The sequence below is a fragment of the Diabrotica undecimpunctata genome, chromosome 8, assembly GCF_040954645.1.
Source record: "Diabrotica undecimpunctata isolate CICGRU chromosome 8, icDiaUnde3, whole genome shotgun sequence".
NCBI classification, from domain to species: Eukaryota; Metazoa; Arthropoda; class Insecta; order Coleoptera; family Chrysomelidae; genus Diabrotica; species Diabrotica undecimpunctata.
The window spans coordinates 47,914,335-47,938,479 of record NC_092810.1 but is presented as its reverse complement, the minus strand read 5'-3'; the positions used below and the strand labels follow the sequence as shown (position 1 = coordinate 47,938,479).

At 31.5% G+C, this 24,145-nt stretch overlaps 1 protein-coding gene across 1 annotated transcript; it reads right to left on the bottom strand.

The window, feature by feature from the left end:
• Positions 1 to 953: 953 nt before the first annotated feature.
• LOC140447517 (CDAN1-interacting nuclease 1) lies at positions 954 to 20,723 on the bottom strand. Its single transcript, XM_072540215.1, has 5 exons — positions 20,485 to 20,723; positions 19,999 to 20,320; positions 19,675 to 19,724; positions 7,662 to 7,901; positions 954 to 1,174 (listed from the first exon to the last, which is right to left on the bottom strand). Exons 1-5 carry the CDS (start codon positions 20,580 to 20,582, stop codon positions 1,033 to 1,035), a joined length of 852 nt encoding a protein of 283 aa, XP_072396316.1. The 5' UTR covers positions 20,583 to 20,723; the 3' UTR covers positions 954 to 1,032.
• Between the last annotated feature and the right edge of the window lie 3,422 nt (positions 20,724 to 24,145).

The window sequence follows — 24,145 nt, the reverse complement described above, 5'->3', positions numbered from 1 at the left end:
TATATATATATATATATATATATAATTTTCTTTAGTATATGTCAAGTTCTCTCGGTCTGGAATTAAAACAATTCTATTTTTTTGGCACTTAATATTTCGCCAACTGATTGTTGGCTTCATCAGAAGTGCTCTACAAATTTATTAAAACAAAGAGATAAGCAACATTAAGATAAAATTACATAAATATTTACTTACAGAGGTAGCACTTTTTTTACTTTAGAGGTTTTGCACAAAGACAAGACAAACATTTGTTTTACACTTTCACAATTAGGCTGACAATTTTAAAATAAGTTAAAATACACATAAAACAACAAAAAGTGTATAGTGGAATAGACGAGTTTCTTTAAATTTCTATATATAAAATAAGGTAGCAGGCATACCGTAAATTAATTTTGACTTAAATGAATTGCAGAATATTGCTGTAGATGCTGCTTAGCTGATTCGTATCTATTTTGTAATTTAGTACATTTTTTGTGTTAGTAATATAACACATTTCCAGAAACAGCCTGTTTTTATAATTAGTTACTGTTTGTGGATTTCAACATTGGTATAGTCAAATTTGTGACCTGTGTTGATGAAGTGTTCGACAACAGCGCATGTGTTTTTACCTTTATGGCAGTCACTTTTGTGCTGGGTAATAAGTTGTTTTAACCATTGGCTTGTCTGTCCAATATAGCAACCTTCGCAGCCTAAACACAGTATTTTATAGATTGTATTGGTAATATACGTGTCTTATCTTTAACACGAGAAAATAGACTTTTGTTATTAATACCGCTGTATTTACCAATTCTGATGTTATTGTATGGTTTGAAGAGCGATGTAATCTTATTTGTTAGATTATCAACGAAGGGCAATCTTTTATATGTAAAGTAGTCTGGTGTTACTTACGTAGTACATTGTAAAGACATTTAATTATTGAATAAAAAATTTTAATAGATTAACAAAAACTAATATTCTATTGTAATTAAAATTATATTTATAAAAAAACTAAAAATTAATTCATATACTTATACAGTCTTTGTAAGAATAAATTTATAGAACAAATTCAAAGTTAGGCATTGGAAGCTGACATACGTTCTTCGGCAAATGGTCTCTAATAATTATTTTTTTATCATTCGATTCTACTATACTATCCAGAAAACCAAACCAATATATTACTAGACCAGGTCCAAATCTAAAAAAAAAAAAACATTAAATTTATTAGTTATGTATTCAATTACACACATTGACAGAAAATGCTAATATTTTTTTTATAATATTAAGAAGAAAACAATTATCTAAAAAAAGAGTAGACTTTCACGGTTCATTTTTTGTAATGATATAGTTGTTTACTGAGCTTGGGAATATTTTAACGCTTAACTTGGCAAAACAAGAAATATGCAAAATTATTTCCGTGACTTGACTTTGATTTGTATCTGAGTAACTGACTGCACAATGCCAAGAAACCATAAAACAATATGTATGTATTACAATATAAATTACCAATTTGAGTACTTGTTTTATAAATCAAATTTCAGTGGAAAAATAAAATAACACCCAGGGCTGTACCGATTTATTTTATTAACAACAATAATTTACAAAGATTACCTGCTCATCATGAAAATCGTAAAAACAATTTCGTTTCTACACAAAACATAGACGTACGTCACATTTCGTACATTTTATGTGTTTGGGTAATTAAACACTTACGGCATCGGCCCTTTGTGGAAAATGTCAGAAATTATCAAATCACCTTCTGATCGGGGTTTAAACATGGTTTTTATTCTTTTTTTTGGGGGGGTGGGGGGGCAGCGATGTCCTTATTTGAAGGTCTTCCATGTTTTTTATTGTTACGGAGAAAGCTGTCAATTACGGAAAAATGAAATTGTTTTAAAGTTTTTGTTCTTTTATGTGTATTCAGCAATATCATGTCTTTTATATAGAATCCAAGTGTTATTTACACAAATATCCAAGATTTGTGAAAATATTGATATAGACCATCTGTGGGTTTTTAGTGACGTTCTATATAGGGATACAAACATACCTGCGAGATCCACTTCACCCACATGCCGATGGGTATATGGGATACTATTGTTGGGCACGTTATGTCTGTTTTTGTGTTTGATTTTGTTGTAACAAACCTTTTAATGGAAAATAACGGATATACAACTACATATGAACTACAGAGTCGTACTAGATTATTGTCGAACCACTGAACAATTGCCACCCTCTGGTCATTATCGACCATTTGAAAATAAGACCCTTTACCTTCAGTCCGAAGTTTCTTTTCATCCTTAGTGGGACAATTCCTCACTATATTTATGCGTAAAGTGTCATGTGAAAGTATCCCTTTAACATCGCGTAAATAGGATAAAAATCAGAACAAAAAAGTTATCAAAATACAAAATAGTACCTATCGGATTTGAAATAGTTTTATTAAAAGTTATAACTACTTGCTCCCTAGTTCCAAAAGTCAGTTCTTGTTCCAAAATGTATTAAATCATAGACCATTCCTGGCATTTCGCATCGCAGAAACAATTTGAAACTCCATTTCTTAGGCTTATTTTTAATATATTGTCGCCTAGAACCAGCTTTTTTTCATTTTTAGGGAACCATCATTTCGTTGATGGACATTCGTCTTTCTTCTTGAATTTTTAGAAAACTATGTCTTACATGATCCATCACAGGTATAATTTTATGATAACGGTCGTCACTAATAGAATTATTATCGACAAAATGTAGATAATGACGTATTTCTTGATATTTTTTCAGTGGCATTATGTCAGCTATTTTGTCGTATCTAAATTGACCATTACAATAATCTGTACAAGCTAGCATTTGGACAATTCCGATTAAAATAACTCGTCATCAAAAAAATCTATCTACATAAAAGGCTAGGTTGACAGGCACACTGTTTGTCCGGTAGGGTAACTACGCCACCTAGGAAAGAAATCTGAACTACCAACATCTGACATTTCAATCATATTTTGCTCTTGAAACAATACGGTTGATTTATTGCTAACAATTTTGATTAATGACGTATAACGTCACATACGTCACTGGTTTATCAATATTATAATTTGCTTATTCTGTCTGTCTTTCCGTAATGAAAACCACAGCGCTACCTATTCACAAAAATTACTACTAACTTTAGTAATATATTATACGTCATATGTCACTGGTTTACTACCGACAAACCGAGGTCTCGCTATTAAATAACGAGACTGCTTATGAGTTTTATTTTAAAAATTATTCTACAATCGAATGTTCTTCAATATATTCCCCTCGCCTCACACCGTTCCATTCGTTCAGATTAAAGCAGAAATCTGAATTTGTTTCGAAACTATCTTACCGATTTTTCTATCAGATGTCGCTATTGCGTCCATAACGAAGCCATTTTATTGTTGCTTCTTAAAAGACAGAAAAGATTATTTTTCACGTTGAGAACGGCTATGAATAACTGTTCTGATGAGACTTATTAAGTCGAAATACGTATCAACAGATACATAGACGCTTTGTACGTGAAATCAAATCTTTGCTGTCTTTTTCATTTTATTCGGATCTACTCTGTATGAGTACAAGGAACAAATTCGTTAAGGATTTCTGCTTAGTTGATAGACATGTCGTGGAATGCAAATTTTAGATTCCCCATGTCTCTATTAACATCTTTATCAACGTCTGTTATACCTTGCATTTATAGCTGTTCAGATTAAAGCAGAAATCTGAATTTGTTTCGAAACTATCTTACCGATTTTTCTATCAGATGTCGCTATTGCGTCCATAACGAAGCCATTTTATTGTTGCTTCTTAAAAAAAAGAAAAGATTATTTTTCACGTTGAGAACGGCTATGAATAACTGTTCTGATGAGACTTATTAAATCGAAATACGTATCAACAGATACATAGACGCTTTGTACGTGAAATCAAATCTTTGCTGTCTTTTTCATTTTATTCGGATCTACTCTGTATGAGTACAAGGAACAAATTCGTTAAGGATTTCTGCTTAGTTGATAGACATGTCGTGGAATGCAAATTTTAGATTCCCCATGTCTCTATTAACATCTTTATCAACGTCTGTTATACCTTGCATTTATAGAAGGTTCAGATTAAAGCAGAAATCTGAATTCGTTTCGAAACTATCTTACCGATTTTTCTATCAGATGTCGCTATTGCGTCCATAACGAAGCCATTTTATTGTTGCTTCTTAAAAAAAAAGAAAAGATTATTTTTCACGTTGAGAACGGCTATGAATAACTGTTCTGATGAGACTTATTAAATCGAAATACGTATCAACAGATACATAGACGCTTTGTACGTGAAATCAAATCTTTGCTGTCTTTTTCACTTTATTCGTATCTACTATGTATGAGTACAAGAAACAAATTCGTTAAGGATTTCTGCTTAGTTGATAGACATGTCGTGGAATGCAAATTTTAGATTCCCCATGTCTCTATTAACATCTTTATCAACGTCTGTTATACCTTGCATTTATAGAAGGTTCAGATTAAAGCAGAAATCTGAATTTGTTTCGAAACTATCTTACCGATTTTTCTATCAGATGTAGCTATTGCGTCCATAACAAAGCCATTTTATTGTTGCTTCTTAAAAAAAAGAAAAGATTATTTTTCACGTTGAGAACGGCTATGAATAACTGTTCTGATGAGACTTATTAAATCGAAATACGTATCAACAGATACATAGACGCTTTGTACGTGAAATCAAATCTTTGTCTCTGTCTTTTTCACTTTATTCGGGTCTACTCTGTATGAGTACAAGAAACAAATTCGTTAAGGATTTCTGCTTAGTTGATAGACATGTCGTGGAATGCAAATTTTAGATTCCCCATGTCTCTATTAACATCTTTATCAACGTCTGTTATACCTTGCATTTATAGCTGTTCAGATTAAAGCAGAAATCTGAATTTGTTTCGAAACTATCTTACCGATTTTTCTATCAGATGTCGCTATTGCGTCCATAACGAAGCCATTTTATTGTTGCTTCTTAAAAAAAAGAAAAGATTATTTTTCACGTTGAGAACGGCTATGAATAACTGTTCTGATGAGACTTATTAAATCGAAATACGTATCAACAGATACATAGACGCTTTGTACGTGAAATCAAATCTTTGTCTCTGTCTTTTTCACTTTATTCGGATCTACTCTGTATGAGTACAAGAAACAAATTCGTTAAGGATTTCTGCTTAGTTGATAGACATGTCGTGGAATGCAAATTTTAGATTCCCCATGTCTCTATTAACATCTTTATCAACGTCTGTTATACCTTGCATTTATAGAAGGTTCAGATTAAAGCAGAAATCTGAATTCGTTTCGAAACTATCTTACCGATTTTTCTATCAGATGTCGCTATTGCGTCCATAACGAAGCCATTTTATTGTTGCTTCTTAAAAAAAAGAAAAGATTATTTTTCACGTTGAGAACGGCTATGAATAACTGTTCTGATGAGACTTATTAAATCGAAATACGTATCAACAGATACATAGACGCTTTGTACGTGAAATCAAATCTTTGCTGTCTTTTTCACTTTATTCGTATCTACTATGTATGAGTACAAGAAACAAATTCGTTAAGGATTTCTGCTTAGTTGATAGACATGTCGTGGAATGCAAATTTTAGATTCCCCATGTCTCTATTAATATCTTTATCAACGTCTGTTATACCTTGCATTTATAGAAGGTTCAGATTAAAGCAGAAATCTGAATTTGTTTCGAAACTATCTTACCGATTTTTCTATCAGATGTAGCTATTGCGTCCATAACAAAGCCATTTTATTGTTGCTTCTTAAAAAAAAGAAAAGATTATTTTTCACGTTGAGAACGGCTATGAATAACTGTTCTGATGAGACTTATTAAATCGAAATACGTATCAACAGATACATAGACGCTTTGTACGTGAAATCAAATCTTTGTCTCTGTCTTTTTCACTTTATTCGGGTCTACTCTGTATGAGTACAAGAAACAAATTCGTTAAGGATTTCTGCTTAGTTGATAGACATGTCGTGGAATGCAAATTTTAGATTCCCCATGTCTCTATTAACATCTTTATCAACGTCTGTTATACCTTGCATTTATAGCTGTTCAGATTAAAGCAGAAATCTGAATTTGTTTCGAAACTATCTTACCGATTTTTCTATCAGATGTCGCTATTGCGTCCATAACGAAGCCATTTTATTGTTGCTTCTTAAAAAAAAGAAAAGATTATTTTTCACGTTGAGAACGGCTATGAATAACTGTTCTGATGAGACTTATTAAATCGAAATACGTATCAACAGATACATAGACGCTTTGTACGTGAAATCAAATCTTTGTCTCTGTCTTTTTCACTTTATTCGGATCTACTCTGTATGAGTACAAGAAACAAATTCGTTAAGGATTTCTGCTTAGTTGATAGACATGTCGTGGAATGCAAATTTTAGATTCCCCATGTCTCTATTAACATCTTTATGAACGTCTGTTATACCTTGCATTTATAGAAGGTTCAGATTAAAGCAGAAATCTGAATTTGTTTCGAAACTATCTTACCGATTTTTCTATCAGATGTCGCTATTGCGTCCATAACGAAGCCATTTTATTGTTGCTTCTTAAAAAAAAGAAAAGATTATTTTTCACGTTGAGAACGGCTATGAATAACTGTTCTGATGAGACTTATTAAGTCGAAATACGTATCAACAGATACATAGACGCTTTGTACGTGAAATCAAATCTTTGCTGTCTTTTTCATTTTATTCGGATGGAATCTTATCCGTATTTTATAAGATGTTCGGTCGTTTGGACGAGTTAAAAAATCAGCAGGCTAAAGCTGGAAGAGTACTGAGATTAGAAGATGGTCCTGGATCTTTGCTGTATATGGTGACCAGGAAGTCGTATACAGACAAGGCAAGCTACGAGGATATATGGCGTGCTCTAACTAATTTAAAGAAAAACGTGTGCAATTATGACATCAAGAATTTGGCCTTACCCAAGATAGACCATGCACTAGATAATCTGGATTGGAATATTGTCAGAAGCATGCTTGAAGTGATCTGCCGAGAAACTGGCGTACGAATTACTGTGTGTTGCATTAACCCGAAAAGATCGTGTCCTTTAAAGTCAGTAGACTGTTATTTCTTCTTGAGGGGTTCATGTAGAGCTGGAGCGTTCTGTAGATTCCGCCATCCTGGGCCTACATCTAGAGTTGCTGATCGGGACGCTCAGATCTAAGAGGGGAGTAGTGTAACGAAATAGTCCATCTCCGATGAGTGGTATGTTTCACAATTCTTAGAAGGATAAATCTAGAATACTCAAGAGTTGACATTTCAATAGCGCCCGTCTTCGATGCGCTTTCGATGAGAAGAATAGAGGTGGACTATTCCAGAATATTGTAATACATAATAACTTTTATATATAAGTAGCTCCAATATTAGCTAAGTTAGTCGATAGGATATTTTCGTGCTGTACGCTTATAAATAAATATATTTATATAAATTAGAACCGCTCGTTTTATTTAAAAACGGTACACTACATTAACGTGATACATATTATAAATAGCTATTTCGTTAATACAAGTAGCTTTTCGGACGCCATTGGAAGACCTACAATAGCGCTAAAACGTCACTATTACTACACTACGAATTTACTGCCTACAATTTTGATTTTCGATTATAGTTGCTATAAACAAATATTTTACCTGTTCCAATAACTTAGATACTGATTTTTCAAATACTCTTTATGAACGTCAGGTTCCCCAAATAAAGCTTTACTTTCAATCCAATTGATAACGAATCCATTTATGGAAACTGGTACTTCTAACTTACAATCAGGAGTTTTGTCATACCCATACCTTCTCAGTTGTTCTTCGTCACGGAAACCTAAACCAAGTTGTGTGGCTTCTCTATACAATTTAATTTCATATTGTTGCCCTAAAGAGCTAAAAATAATCGGGAATTAAAGGTTATTTATTAAAAACTGTAAAAAAAAGTGTAAAGTGCCAAGTATTTATTCAAAAATTAAATGTACTTATGTTAGCATAAAAGAGACAATTTATGTGTAAGAGTAAAAGTTTGAATTGTATTTAAAAAGAAAAAACAAGATACAACAACAGAGATACCGCCACAACGGTAAAATTCTACGAACACCTTTAGACTGTAATAAACGAGATCCGAAATGATGAATATATAATCATTATGGGTGATTTTAACGCCCGTGTTGACAATGATATAGTTCCAGGAATAAAACGGCAATATAATGAAAATATCAGAAATGAAAATGGAGACCTTCTGACGGATCTCTGCAGCATAAACAAAATACGTATTAATAATACATTTTTACCTCACAAAGAACAATACAAATAAACTTTTGAAAACAGTAGAGGATATTCTATCGAATAGAGAGTTACACCCCTCTCAAATCTTGGATGTAAGAGCACTAACATCAACAGAAATAGGAAGCGATCATAAATTGGTATTGTGCAAAATCCGAATGAAAACACATACAGATTGAACGAATTTAAAACGGAACATACGAAATCAATGTATTTCGGCTCAACTCCGCTCTAGGTGGTTGGCCAACAAAAGGTTGTCAAATAATTATATTATAAAAATTGAATACTTCAGCGGGCTGCTGGATTCTGAATTCATTCAAGAACAAGTCAAAACTCCACCCAAATAGGTTGCCTAGAATGACTGAAAAAACTAGACTACACAAGCAGTTATTATGCTGTCAAACCGCTTATCGCTTCCGTATAGTCCAAGAGATAGAGCCGAAATTTTGAACTGATCAGTAATATGACATTTCTCTATTGGAATATATTCATTGTAACTGGGTTAAGACTTTGCCTTACAGGCGGACGCCCCTCGTGGTACAGGGGGTGGCTATACAAGGATGAAGTTGTAATTTTTTTCGGAAAAATTAACGATCGATAATATGGCTGAAAATTTGCCCAGAGTAAGATCTTGGTATAACTAGACGAAATCCCAAAGGGCGGACGCGAGAGTGGATACATAAGGGGTGGCGGACAGGGGTGAAGTTGCAATTTTTTGGGGAAAAATTAACGATAAGTAATATGTCCGCCATTTTCATGGCTCATTATTTAGCCCCTAAAAACTCTAAATCCAAAAGGGCGGACAGCTGGGTTGGTACAGAGAGCCATAAAACGGGGTCAAATGTACCACTTGCCTGCGCATTTTAGGTCTCGGTAACAATTTTCAAACTGATTTTATTATGATATTTTTATACCGATTGATTTGAAAATTTGTATACTCACTTCTGTTACTATTCTGAGAAGCGTCAAGTAGAGTTTTCCTCAAAATTTTCCAAAAAAATTTCCGTAAATGAAAATTTTCGTAATTTTTAAAGGTAAAATCTAATTTGTAGAATCCTTTCGATTTTCTGTATGTTTTTTTTTTACAAACTAAAGTCATATTTACTTTACAAATCACATTTTTTTCTTAAATATAAATATTTTACGAATTAATTTTTAATTGAATAAATGTTTGATATTTGATATTATATTAAATTAAAGTAATTTTATAATGTTAACTATTAAATATTTTTAGTATAACAAATAGTAATTTTACTTATTTTTTATTACAATAAAAAGGTTTTTAAATTTATATTGCATAAATAATGGTTGTTCAGATATAAAAAAAATTTGATTTATTATTACATTAATAATCAAATACAAAATATATTATTTCTATTTATCAATAGGTAAAATTCAATTTGTAGAATTCCTTTAACATTTTACAAATAATTATTAATAAAAATCAGTTTAATAGTGGAATTATCAATTTTTTAAGTTTTGAAATTTACTTTGTAGATATTTTCAATATTTTTTTTTAACTTTTAAATTGATTGAATTTTTTTTTTCATTAGTTAATTATAATTTTAGAAATTCTGTTTGGACATTAATTTTGCATCATTATTATTTTAAAATATTAAAATAATAATGATGCGCGTTCCATTTAGATCAGTAATTCTAGACGCATGCGCTAAATGTAATAAATATCAAGATGCTTTTATCCAACTTGGTGAAACTGACTTCGATTGTAATGAAGTTTTTGAAACCTTAGAAACTTTCATATGTCACTTATATGGAACAGGACTGACGAGAACAATTCCAAAAAGAAAAGTAAACGATGTCAGATTTTCACTATTTAACCGGTAGTATAAGTTGCATGATGTAAACGAGCCTTTTAAAAAAAAAAATAAAAAATTTCGATGCTTCAAGCTTACCACCATGTCAAGATGAATTACACCAACATCTACTGCGAGCCCATTATATTTCAAATATTTGGACAAATGCTCATAAAAAAGTACCAACAGAATTGATTGTTGAAGAACATGGTTGGGAGTTTGAAGATGAAACATATAAATTCAAATGGTTTAGTGGACCTCAGATGCCAGAATCAGTTCGAGAAGTAGTGATTGAAAATGAAGCAGATAATGAATGTGATATTATTGAAAGTGAAAGTGACGAAGATGATGAATGTGATGACATCAATGAGGAGAAAAATGACGAAGTTTTTCTAAATTTTTTTTTCTTATCGGAAAAATCGTTTGAAAATTTTTGGAAAAAAATCATGGTATAACTGACAGAAAATCGAAAGGATTTTACAAATAAGATTTTACCTCAAAAAATTACGAAAATTTTCATTTACGGAAATTTTTTTGGAAAATTTTGAGGAAAACTCTACTTGACGCTTTTCAGAATAGTAACAGAAGTGAGCATACAAATTTTCAAATCAATCGGTATAAAAATATCATAATAAAATCAGTTTGAAAATTGTTACCGAGACCTAAAATGCGCAGGCAAGTGGTACATTTGACCCCGTTTTATGGCTCTCTGTACCAACCCAGCTGTCCGCTCTTTTGGATTTAGAGTTTTTAGGGGCTAAATAATGAGCCATGAAAATGGCGGACATATTACTTATCGTTAATTTTTCCCCAAAAAATTGCAATTTCACCCCTGTCCGCCACCCCTTATGTATCCACTCTCGCGTCCGCCCTTTGGGATTTCGTCTAGTTATACCAAGATCTTCATCCCTATATAGCCACCCCCTGTACCACGAGGGGCGTCCGCCTGTAAGGCAAAGTCTTAACCCAGTTACAATGAATATATTCCAATAGAGAAATGTCATATTACTGATCATTCCAAAATTTCGGCTCTATCTCTCCGACTATTAGGCAAGCTCCTCTTTCCTTTAAAGGAGACAGATAGTTGAACGATATTTTATACAATGTATATCACTGGGTATGGATTTATTTTTGTCCAAGTTTTATATTGGTCCACTATTTCAAATGCAGTTCAAACAGACATATATTAAATTGTATGTTCCGTTTTAAATTCGTTCAATCTGTACATATATGTGATAAAACGCCAGAATACACCACAAAGATAAAAGTCGAAAGCTTACAGGATGACTCCACAAGTTACCTATTACAAAAAAGAATAACTGATAAAAGCAGAAACACATAATATATCACAGAAAGTGATGGAGTCGAAGAAAGTTGGGCGAAAATTAAGTCTAATATCTTAGCCTCGGCCAAGGAAGTTCTTGGTGAAAGAAATATAAATAAAAAAAAATCGTTCCCTAGGCGAAGAACTCCATGGTTTTGTACAGAAGTGAAGGAAAAATGTAAAGAAAAGAATAAAGCTTACCTGAAATACATCAACCAAAACACAAGAGGCATACCATAATTACAAGACAATTAGAAACGAAACACAGTCACTTGTAAGAAAAATAAAAAATGATCACTGGGAACGCTTCTCGAAAGAAATGGAGCATGAGTTATATGGTCTGCAAAAGGAAATATGGCGCTTCATAAGAGGTCAAAGAACGGAGGTAAAGGAACTAATAGAACCAAAACACATAGAAAAGGATACATGAATTGACTACCTAAAAAAGCTCTATGGAGAGGAAGAACAAACGACGCTAGAACTTAATATATTATACAGGAAGTTCGGAAAATACTTAAAAAGCTGAAGAACAGAAAAGCAGCAAGTAAAGACGGGATATCAAACGAATTACTGTTTACAATTAACAACATTAATTAATAAAATTATAAAATACCGGAAGATTGGAGAATGAGTGAACTAATTCTATTACATATTTAAAAAAGGAGATAAAAACAGCCAGAAAACTACAAAGGTATAAACTTGTTAAATACTAACCTAAAACATAACCAAAATTTTACAAGTATGTACTAATAAATCAGAGGATAAGTTTAGCAGATGAACAACAGGGTTTTCGTAGTGAAAGATCGTGTACAGATGCAATATTCGTAATAAAGCAAATTACTGAGAAATCACTAGAGTATAATAAACCAGCATTTCTGTTTCTGATTGACCTAAAGAAAGCGTTTGACAGAGTAAGACTCAAAGATGTAATCCATCTTCTGAAAAAAACTAAAGCTTTCGCAGAAGCCCAAAGTGTATCTGCAGAAGCATCCCAAATTGTTCCAGCAAGTTTTGTTATTATATTGTTTCTTGTTCTCAGTTTACTGACTGCATTTGTAAGATGACTTTTGAATGTTAGTGTTCTATTAAGTGTGACGCCTAGATATTTGAGGTTGTTGTAATGTTTGATAGCTGTATCATTTAGAGTTACATTGAGAGTATCTCTCACAAGTCGACTCGACAGATGAAAAATATAGGTTTCAGTCTGGCTTGTGTTAGGGCGTAAGCGCCAGCTCTTAAAGTAGGTACTTAGTGTAGTTACATAAGAACTCGTTCTCCTGCTTCTTTACTTTTATCTTGGAAACCAATGGCTAGGTCGTCAGCACAGGCGACGACCTATTCTTGATTCTGTTTCAGGTAGATGTTGATGTATGAAAACACTATCAATCAACGCATAATTTTTTCATCCAACATTTTTTTTGTTCTTTTCAAATGGTGAGGCTAACAAGCACAATGTTGCTACCACTTTCCTCCTCCTAATTATATTTTGAGTAAACTTTACTCGATACATTTTTTGGCTGAGCGATCTACATCACTGTGAAAACAGACTAGGACTGAAGTTGGAACGCTAGTTTGAAAGCAAGTCGGAGCGTGAGTGGAGCCGACTAGTAGAATCCAACTAGTAGCCCTACTAAGTGAGACTTCAAATCAGAACGTGAATGCCCTGCTTTACTATTATATGAATATATGTACATGACTTCTTAGAAACGATGTTTTTCCCTGAAGTATTTCTTAAATTCACATATTGAAAAATGATTCATATTATCTAAAAATTGTTATCCACACAGAAATGTGTGCTGTGGTGACGTCTGTTAAGATCGTATTACCATCGAATTCATACTTGTCATCATATTACATTTTTGTTGATGGTTGAAAATTCAAATATCTGGTATTATTTACCATTTTAGTAGGAATTAAATAGCTGGTAAATGGTCAATCGACAACATTGTTATTTGAAACATGTGGACAGGTTTTGCAATCAGTGTTTAACTTATCATTGTCATTATAATATTATCAACAGCCAATAATTAGCTGTTAAAGTTGTGTTCAATTGCTTCATCTTGATAGTTTTGTCACTCATTTTGTCAATTTTTTTTTTATTGTGAAGTAAGATAAAATATTATATTGAAGTAAGATGAGATGTTTTCTATGTTTTTCATAAAATAAAAATGGATGTAACAAATGGTATAAGTACACGACACTCACGCCATAGACCCGTCTCACAAGAGGAAAAACAAGTTATGTAAAAGGTAAATGATCAATACCTTCAACAGAAACTGTTTGTCACTCTTCTTTTTAACTGGATTGTTAATGGCAATAGTTGAACATATTAGGCGTGAAAAAAAACTAATAAATGGTTAAAAACCTCCATGTACAATCCATATCAGCGCAGACAAACCTATTGAGTTGGATGAACCCCAAAAAAATATCCTCCGCGGAACTGTACATTTATTTTTCTTTGAAAATAGGGCTCCAACTCTCAAATCTGCATTAAGCAAAATAGGGGAAATAAATAATTTTCCTAAAATGAGCCGTGAATCATTACAAAAACCATCTTAACGTTCAATACATAAAATAATGCAAAAATATACAGTGTGTCCCATTTAAATTACATGAGTTAAGGGTATTTTCTGTGAAATAGGAAGTACAGTAGTAACAAAAAATATGGCATAATGTGTTATTGTTTCAATGTGCAAAGTTTTATAAATAATGTCTTCTTCGTTTCAAAGATATTTATTGGTTCCATACTTTATCCCAACACACACCAGCAAATTTACAGGAATTTTATAGACTATAGCTAGATAGGTCTGAATGCTCCTCGCCACAATAAAGTTTTAAATTCCAAAACGTCAAATTAATTTGTTTATTTATGTTGTGTTTTACATTTTAAAATTGTATTATCTGTTGATAATAAGTACAAACTTGTATTTAATTGATATGTTAATTTGTTTGAGTTTGTTGAAGGTGATTTTTCTTTTGATTTTGTTTTAATCAGTGGTGTTCTTATTGCAAAGAGCAAGAAAAAATAAGTGATTTACTTAATACCATTTGATATTGCTAGGGCCGTCACAATAGTCGAAAATGGTTGAATGTACAGGGAAGTTGCTGCCATATTTTGTAAATTGCTATCAACCATCCACGGTTGTGTAAGTCATTGAAGATAAACCAGGGAGTATTTAAGAAGAAGGGGTCAAGGGAGAAAAGTTTAACCACAGCTCTAGATGATTGATTTATAATTTTGCAAACATTGCAAAATAGACACCAAATGGCAGTTCAAACCAAAAACTTCATGCAAAATTTTCTTGGAACCAGCATAAGTGAGCGCACAGTAAGAAGGAGAATTAAAGAAGCAGGTTTCAAGTCATATGTGCCAATACAAGCTCCCAGATTCCAGAGATACCATTGTGTAGCTCTAATACAATCTGGCTGAGAACATCAAAATTGGAATGATAACCAGCAGAGTCAAATTCTCTTTACGTGTGAGAGCTGTTGTGTGTAAATTGCATCGACAGTAAAAAAAGATTGTATCTACACCAAGGAGAACCAAATACACCTTTCAATTTTACTACAACCATACCTTTTGGTGGAGGTTTAATTATGGTGTAGGGCAGTATATGTTTGGGAGCATGAACAGAGTTAGTGGCGATTGATAGTGGAGCATTAACAGCAGATAGGTACATCAGAGATATTCTCCTAGACTATGTGGTACCTTTTGCACCATACATTGGAGAAAATTGTATTTTAATGCAGTATAATGAGTGCCCACATGTCAAACACTGTGTAAGAGACTTCTTATTACAAGTGGGTATAACAACAATGAATTTGCCAGTGTGTTCCCCGGACCTAAACCCGATAGAGCATGTATGGGACATGCTAGGCAGAAAACTTAAGGAACAGGTTCCTGCTATTCAAAACAGAGAAGAAGTAAGAATTGCTTTGATTGAAGAATGGAAGAGACTGCCTCAATAACTGATCAATAGCCTTATCAGAAGTATGAGAAGACAAGTGACTGCAGTTAAAAGGGCTCGTGGGGCAACACACTATTAAAGCCAAAACTATACATAAAAAATCATTTGAGTTCAAATTTTACAATAATGTTATTGTTTAAAATCCGTATTTTATTTGAGTTTCACATTGTACTATCATTGTAATACAAATTCAAAATACTACAAAACATAAAAAATTCATATTAAGAGTAAACAATATTAACAATATAGAGACTATATGGTTGTTCCTTTAAATTGTATATAAGTATGACTGAAATAGTGTCAATAGTGTCAAAAAGCTAGTCTCAGCGTACACACCTTAATTAACCTTCCTGTATATAAATCATAATATCTTAAGTTAAACAGTGAAACTAATTATAAATCTAGTATGAATTTAAAGCTAATTTTTATGGTATCTCATGCATTCACATTGTTATTAATACAATTGTGTAATAGTTGGTTAATCTGCAATTAACAGAAAATAACTCAGTGTTTTTGCCCTTTTTGTGGTAATTTACAAATCACGAAAAAACTGTCCATTATCTGTAGGCAATAATTGATAAAGCTCATTAGTGTACAGGACCGGCTTTCAAATTTTAATTTAGAAAATGAAGTGTATAGAATGCAAGAAAGATGGTACTGAAGAAGAAATGCTTTATTGTGATAGCTGTGACCGACCAGTTCACAAAGATACTCATTGTTCTGGTCTTATGAACACAGACCAGAAGAATCGTGTTCTACAGTTTTTGTGCCAAGAGTGTAAATCTGGAATGAAACTTGTTCCAAAACTGATCAAATTAATTGAAAAACTGCAGAATGAGGTTAATGATATGAAATTGCAGAATTCTAAAAACCAAGAAGAGGATATTGTAAGTGAGATATTTGAAAGACAAAAGAGAATGAACAACTTAATCATTCATAATCTAGGTGAATCTGTTGATAGAAGAAATGCTGCTTCTGATGATTTGGCTACTGTGACCTCAATTTTCAAAGATATCACTCAAGAGGATATTAAAGTTGTCAAAGCTGTTAGATTTGGTAAGAAAAACAAAAATGGTGCTCGTTCCCTAAAAATTGTATTAACAAATACTTTTGATGTAAAGAATATTTTAAAAAATAAGATTCACGTTGCCAAAGCAAGAAAGATATTTATAAATTCTGATTTAACCCCCCAGCAACTCAACAAACTCAATGAAGTCAAAGAGGACCTCAAAAAACGCCAAGAACAAGGTGAGAAAGATTTATTGATACGATATATTAAAGGTATACCCGAAATTTGCAAAAATGATAATTCCACACAAAAAAACTAGACACAACGAAACATATAAGCTCACCTCCGTTATCAATTTATTATCAAAATGTTGGTGGATTAAGAACAAAACTAAAGTCTCTGGAAATTGTCATAGCTCAATGTAATTATCATATAATCATTTTGGTGGAAACTTGGTTAACTTGTGAATATGGCGATGCAGAATTAGGACTTATTGGTTACAACGTGTTTAGAAATGATCGTAATCCTGCTCATACAGGAAAAACTAGGGGTGAGGTGTGCTGATTGCTGTTAAAAATGACATAAGTACGCAGAAAGTGATAATCCCCGATTGTGAAGTAGAACAAATTTTTGTAATAAGTGCATAGTTTTGGGTGGAGTTTATATCCCTCCTGCATCCAACCTAAATGTATACATGTTCCACTGCAGTTCAGTTGAATATGTGATGGAGAAGTGTGAAAACTTGTTACTGTGTGGTGATTATAATTTGCCAAATGCTTCCTGGAGTAATGACAACTTTGGATTAAATGTTGAATGCCCCGATGACTATCCTGCTGTGTATTTGGCTATTTCTTTTGGTTAGTTTAATATGTTTCAAATAAACAATTTACCTAATAGTCGTAATGTCTTTCTAGATTTAGTATTTACTAATTTAAATAATGTTGATGTAGTTATTCCACTTGATTCACTATTTGATAATAGTATCCACCATTCACCTATAATTGTAGAATTAACTGGTTTTGAAAAGCATGATCAACTGAACTACTAGGAATTTTATTATGATTTTAAAAATGCAAATTACATTGGACTAAATGATTACTTTGCAAATTTAAATTGGGACTGACTTTTATCAGATGATGTGAATTACAGCTTAGCAGTATTTTATGATTTTATGTTTATAGGTTTTGACTTCTTTGTTCCGATCAAAAAATTTTAAAAAAGTTCGTTTCCGATTTGGTTTAATGGTAAATTAAGGAAGTTGATATATTTAAAAAAGAAAATACATAAGCAGTATAAATTGTTTGGTAGAAGGGATGATTATTTAAGATTTTCTCAGTTAAGAAATGAGTTAAGATTTTCTCCTCTCAATGTTATAGTAACTATTTGAATAATATTGAGAATGGGATTCTATCTAATCCTCGACATTTTTGGAAGTATATCAATAATAAACGTAAAAGTTATAATCTGCCATCTAATATGTTCTACGGTGATAGTACAAGTGATAATGCTCAAGACGTAGTTAATCTATTTGGTAAGTTTTTCTCAACTACATATTCTAATTCTAAAATTAATTAGACCCCAATTTTTAACTATCAGCAGAATGTAAATGTGAATAATTATAGTATTGAGGTCTGACATAATTGATAGTATTTTAAAGATGCCTTGGAATTTATCGCTTGGACCAGATTGTTTGCCAGCTTATGTTCTCAAGCATTGCATTTTTACTCTTGTAAAGCCTCTATCTGCTACTTATTTAATTCCTCATTGAGTACCAGCATCTTTCCTGATCTTTGGAAGACTAGTTATTTAACACCTATTTTCAAATCTGGTAATAAAAATGATGTTGAAAATTATTGAGCTGTTTGTAACCAATCTGTATTACCCAAACTTTTTGAGTGTCTTGTAAATAACTTTTTGACATGGAATTGTAAAGATTTAATTGATGTTGGACAACATGGCTTTTCTAAAGGTAAGTCTACATGCACGAACTCAATATTGTATACGAATTTTATAGCTAATTCAGTGGAACAGAAGGGTCAGGTTGACGCTATCTACACAAACTTCTCAAAAGCCTTCGATAGAGTTAACCATGATCTGCTTATTGCTAAATTAAATGGCTATGGATTTGGAGGTAAAATAATTGAGTGGATAGGTAGTTATATATCTGGTAGATGTCAGTATGTTAAATATGGAAATTGTTTATCTCAACGAGTATCTGTAACCTCAAGAGTTCCTCAGGGGTCTCACATTGGACCTCTCTTATTTAATATATTTGTTAATGATATATCCTCAGTGATTAAAAATAGTAAATTTCTAATGTTTGCTGATGACCTTAAAATATTTCGAATAGTTAATGACCTAGTTGATGCCTCTTTGTTACAGAATGACATTAAAAGCTTAGCTAGTTGGTGTGAGGTAAACATGCTATACTTAAATATACAAAAATGTTTTAAAATTACTTTTGGAAGAACAAGAGAGTTTGTAAATTATGATTATTGTATAAATAATGTACCTTTAGAGGCACGTCATAATATTAAAGATTAGGTATAAATTTTGATTCTAAACTAACTTTTAAATATCACGTTAACGAAACCTCAGCTAAAGCTTTAAAAATGTTGGGATTTATTCTTAGAAACTGTAATCAGTTTTCAGTACAAACTTTAAAAATGTTATACTGTAGTTTAGTTCGATCAGTTTTGGAGTATGGTTCTCTCATTTGGTCTCCTTCATATAACAGTGACATCTACAGTATCGAGAGAGTTCAAAATAAATTCTTGAGGGTATGTGCTTACCAAATTGGTTTTATTAGACATCAATACACATATGATGATATACTGTCAATACTAAATATCTCATCACTACATGATAGAAGATGTCAAGCGGATTTATGTTTCCTTTTTAAAATTATAAATGGATATGTTCAAGATCCAGAGTTACTAAGTTTAATAAATTTTAATGTTAATACTAGAAGAACTCGTAACACTGAGATTTTCAAAGCACACCAATAGTTTAGAGTTATTTGGAATATCTACAGCAACATTTAAGAAATCATTTGAGGGATTTTGGGCATTATTTAATAACTTAAGCTACTACTTTAATTGAATTTTGTTTGATTTTAATTTTGGTTTGTTTTTTTATTAACGCAACCTATATATAAGCTTTGTAAAGGTTGACGTCATATTTCTGTAAAAATGGTATATATGTTAATTAAATAAATAAATAAATATAAATTAAATTCAGAACTAAGAAGTGAAATAATTCTTACCTTTTCATAGCATCTGTTATAGGACTATAAACGTTATCATACAAGGTACACTAAAAATAAAAAGCAATAAAAAATGTTATTTGATAGTTTAAAATAAATCTTATATACAAGAAGTAATCAATACTGAAAGTATTATATAAAAACTTTATTATATAAAGATTTATTCCAGAAAAATAAAAAAGGTATTTTTAAAAAATAGAACATAAAATAGAAGAAGATATAGAACACTTTGAAAAATAACGTTATTGGTGTGGTAAACAATTTGATGGTAAAACCCTACTTACATTATAGTTTACAAAGTATAATATCAATAGATGTACTTACTAAAAACATTTCATAGGCCAATATTGGATCAGATATTAATGAGGTATCCCTTAAATAAACATTGACATTTGAAACAGGTTCTGCATTTTCATCATTGTTGTTTTCAAAATATTTGTTTAAAATAATTTTTGCCACCAAACAAGGTCCAATATCAAATTTTTCTGCAATCCTTACTACTATTCCTGGAGCTTCTTTGTTTTTAACAGATTGTTGATATAATTCCCAAAATCTTTGTTTGTTTTGTTGAGTTCTTGAATGACTTATTTTCATTCTCTTCTGATACTCAAATTGAAGAATACTATATAGTGTGTCATAACTGCAACTAAAATATATGGACAGTACAGAATATTTTACCTTACATTATTAATTTATTTACTGAAGAATAAACAAAGACAGAGTAGTCACATGAACCTCAAATTGACTATAACAAACAATTTTTTATACTTTCTAGTAATTATTATATATTTATTAAAATACCTAAAATACCTTGAAAACTTTTCAACGAGTCCTTTCATGCAATAAATCGTGAGACCTTTATAGTTCCTAATGAAAGATACAATGTTATTATAATCTTCAACATTCATTATTAACTTGCGTTTTCTAATTTATTATTTTTTATTTTTAGTTTTAAATTTTAAACATTTGCATGGTTATCTACATCTTCTCTTGATTTCTGCTGGATTTCTGTCAAGTGTGTAATATAGGCCCTATGTTTTATGGGATATGCAGTTAATTTAAGCACAAATTTTTTGAAAAAATTTTTATTAAGACCCTATATTCTCGATATTTCATAATGAAGGGTTTTAAAGAACATGTCAACGTAATCATAATCATAAATGTAACGCAATGTCTATTAAAAAGAATAAGCAAATTTATTCCCGAACATAATATCATTTGCCACATGACGTGAAAGTAGGATCTTTGGTTTTTGGTGGCATAAACACATAAACAAGAAAAAAAGAGGACTACAAAGGGCGCGTTCAGCAGACGGAGCAGCTACCGCTCCGCTACTTCCGAATCCATCGGTTAGCGCTGGACCAAATGTCATAAGTCAAAACCTGCTGGATTCCGCTACCGCTACCTTATCTGTCAATGTCAAATAATTTGTCATTTTAAAAATTAAATATTTTTGTTCTTTGTTTACGTTTGTCAGTAGATTACCAATTTAGCTTGACTTTTAAATATTATTTAACTTTACGTCACATTCATATAATAGGAATATAGAAAGGAATGACATAATTAGAGTATTAGTGGAAGAACTTGCGGACGAGGAAAATAATATCCAGCTAATTGGAAATGTTGTGGATCAGTTGACACAAAATGAAGAATTAGAGCTAAATAATGTTGAGAGAGCTCAAGTGCCTCCTAATCAAAATTTTTATGAGGAAACCATTCACCAATAATATATGGGAGATCTTTTTGTAAAGCATTTTCGCATGAGTAGGGAATGTGATGAAGTAGGTTTTAGTAAAGATTATTAGTTCTTTGAAAACTACATATAAATATTTTAGGTAATTACTCAGCAACTAGGAAATTTAGGAGTTATACCCATTTCAATTCAATACCCTACAATTCCTTTAGAAAAAAAGTGGAACATCTATTAATGTGGCGAAAAGGCAAATAGAATGATGATACTTGTATATATTTTGGTTCATTAATATTTATGTTATATTTACAAACTTTTCTTATTTGGCTTATAAACACACTTTCCTCTGTAAAATAATTAATTTTAATAAAACAAAAGCTACTAAAAATATATCATTTTATTTACAACATTTTACAAGTTTTATTTACAGTGCTATAAATGTAGTTAATACAATAAACTGATTTGGAAGAAGAATATATGAATAGTATGATTACAAAAAAAAATAACATATACAGTCACAAAATAAGATAACAAATCAATTCAGAAAAAGTCACAAGGTATAATGGTATTAAGTTATCTAATGCATGCAGATAATGTAACACTAAACACAATACAAAAGCTGAAGTCGAAAGTATTACAAAGTTGGATCAGGATTATCACTTTTGAAGGGGAAAACTGATAGATTAAAAATTTGGAGCTTCTTTGAAGAGTTAGCTAATAGAAGAGTTCTGGGAGTAAAGCTGTTATAAGAGTAATTGAATCTGTGAAAAGAATATAAAAAGTCTGCACATACCTAGTTGCAATATTGGAGAATAATAAACAAATATTTTGGAGAGAAGTTTGAAGCAGGTGCACAGGCTGTTGATAATTTTAAATAGAACTATTAAGTCTCTTTGATTTCTATATACCTCAAGAGAAGTTCAGTATACATTCTAATGCAACATATTCACAGTATACATGCATCCATACAATGGCATGACAGAAAATTGGACAGTCTTAAGTTTCAGTTTAGATGCAATGTAATAGGGGGACAAAACTGTAGACCAGTAAATGAAAAGGGATCTAACCATGGAGAAGGAGATCAAATAGCAGAGATGTAAGAAAAATCTTTGATGGTTCTCTTCACAAATCCAAGTAGCTTCATAGATTTCTGTATTGTTGTGGAAATGTGTGATTTATAGTTAGAGTCAAGGTTCACACCTAGATCCTTGGTTTCAAAAGTAGAATATATGGTTAAATTGTGTTTACTATATTCGAATATTATTGGGGGATGAGGAAGGTGCAAATGAAAACTATGACATTTTGACCCATCCAAATACCATTTTGTGTGCTCCACTTAGAGGCAATCAATATCCTTTTGCAGACTTTGGCCTGACATTTGTTTATTTTAAAGCATTTTAAATCGTCAGTAAATATATAGTAAATTTTCACTTACTTGGAAACAACATATTAGATAGTTGACAATTAGATTAAACATTACACACAATTATCATCTAAATAAGGAAAGCTATATAGTGCCTGAAAGAAAGACTTTGATATGTAAGTAATAAAACCATCAACGAATTGAAACAATAATTACATCTATAGGCATGATAACAACAGAACTAAAAAACCAGAAACAGAGAGGAATAACACCAGCTTTCAGAACAAACAATTACTTAAGCAAATATAATAAGCACCAGAGCCAACATAAAAAAACATTTATACAGTGGGGTATAACAAACTTAATCAAAAACCCAACATACAATATTACATCTGTTAAACTGGTAGAACCTTAAACAAATGTATACCAGAACACAAAAGAGCTTTCAACAACAAAAAACAGAGTCTATATGCACACTTCACCTTTTATATCATAATAATTCATTTAGTGAACAATTTCAAATCCTTATATTAAGAAATTTATGAACCCTCACACTGCACCATAGTGAAAAAAAAGGACCCTTCTGGCTGTATATCTTTTTAACTCTATATACACACAAAATTAAAATCTAAGTATATATCTACACATTTCTTTAAAAAAAAAACCTTAATTTGTGTTAGTTAGAGGTGAGAATCACTATATGATTCACGCAGCCTTGTTGACTGATATCGTATATTACAGCAGTGTGCATCACATGCCGATTCACACAAAAACAAGTCCATATGATTCATGCGACCGTGTTTATCAATGTAATATCGTTTATTACAATTATATGTCCATTTCCACAATATAGGCCATTTTACAGAAAAATACAATTTTGCTCTAAATGAATATTATTTATTTCCAACTGTAGCCCGTAGGTGTTTGTTGATTTCACTGTGTACTCTGTGCAATTCTTTATACTGTGAAAATGAGTTAAAAAAAAACAAGAGAAACTAAATAGTGTAATGAAAACAATATTTTTTTAATATATAAAGTTTTTGTTAATTTCTTATTAAAATAACAATGTATTTAAATAATAGTTTTCGTTAAAAAATAAATATATAATAGTTGACTTAAGTAGTTTTTATCAGTAACCCACTTTTCAGGCTGTGAGAATCAAACATTGGTTCACATATTTCAGAGGCCAAATATAGTTTCTGTTGCTTACAGCCGTCTACGTTTAAACTGCATTAATGATACTTTGATATGAGAGACCACAATTGCTTCTCAGAGCTTTCATAATTTGTGATGTGTGAGCATTACAAATGCGTGTGTATTCGATATTTGATTCTCGCGGCTGTAAAATCGTATTACCCGTGTATCACATTATGCTTCTCATGGCAGTGAGATGTATTAAAATATACAGATATAATTCT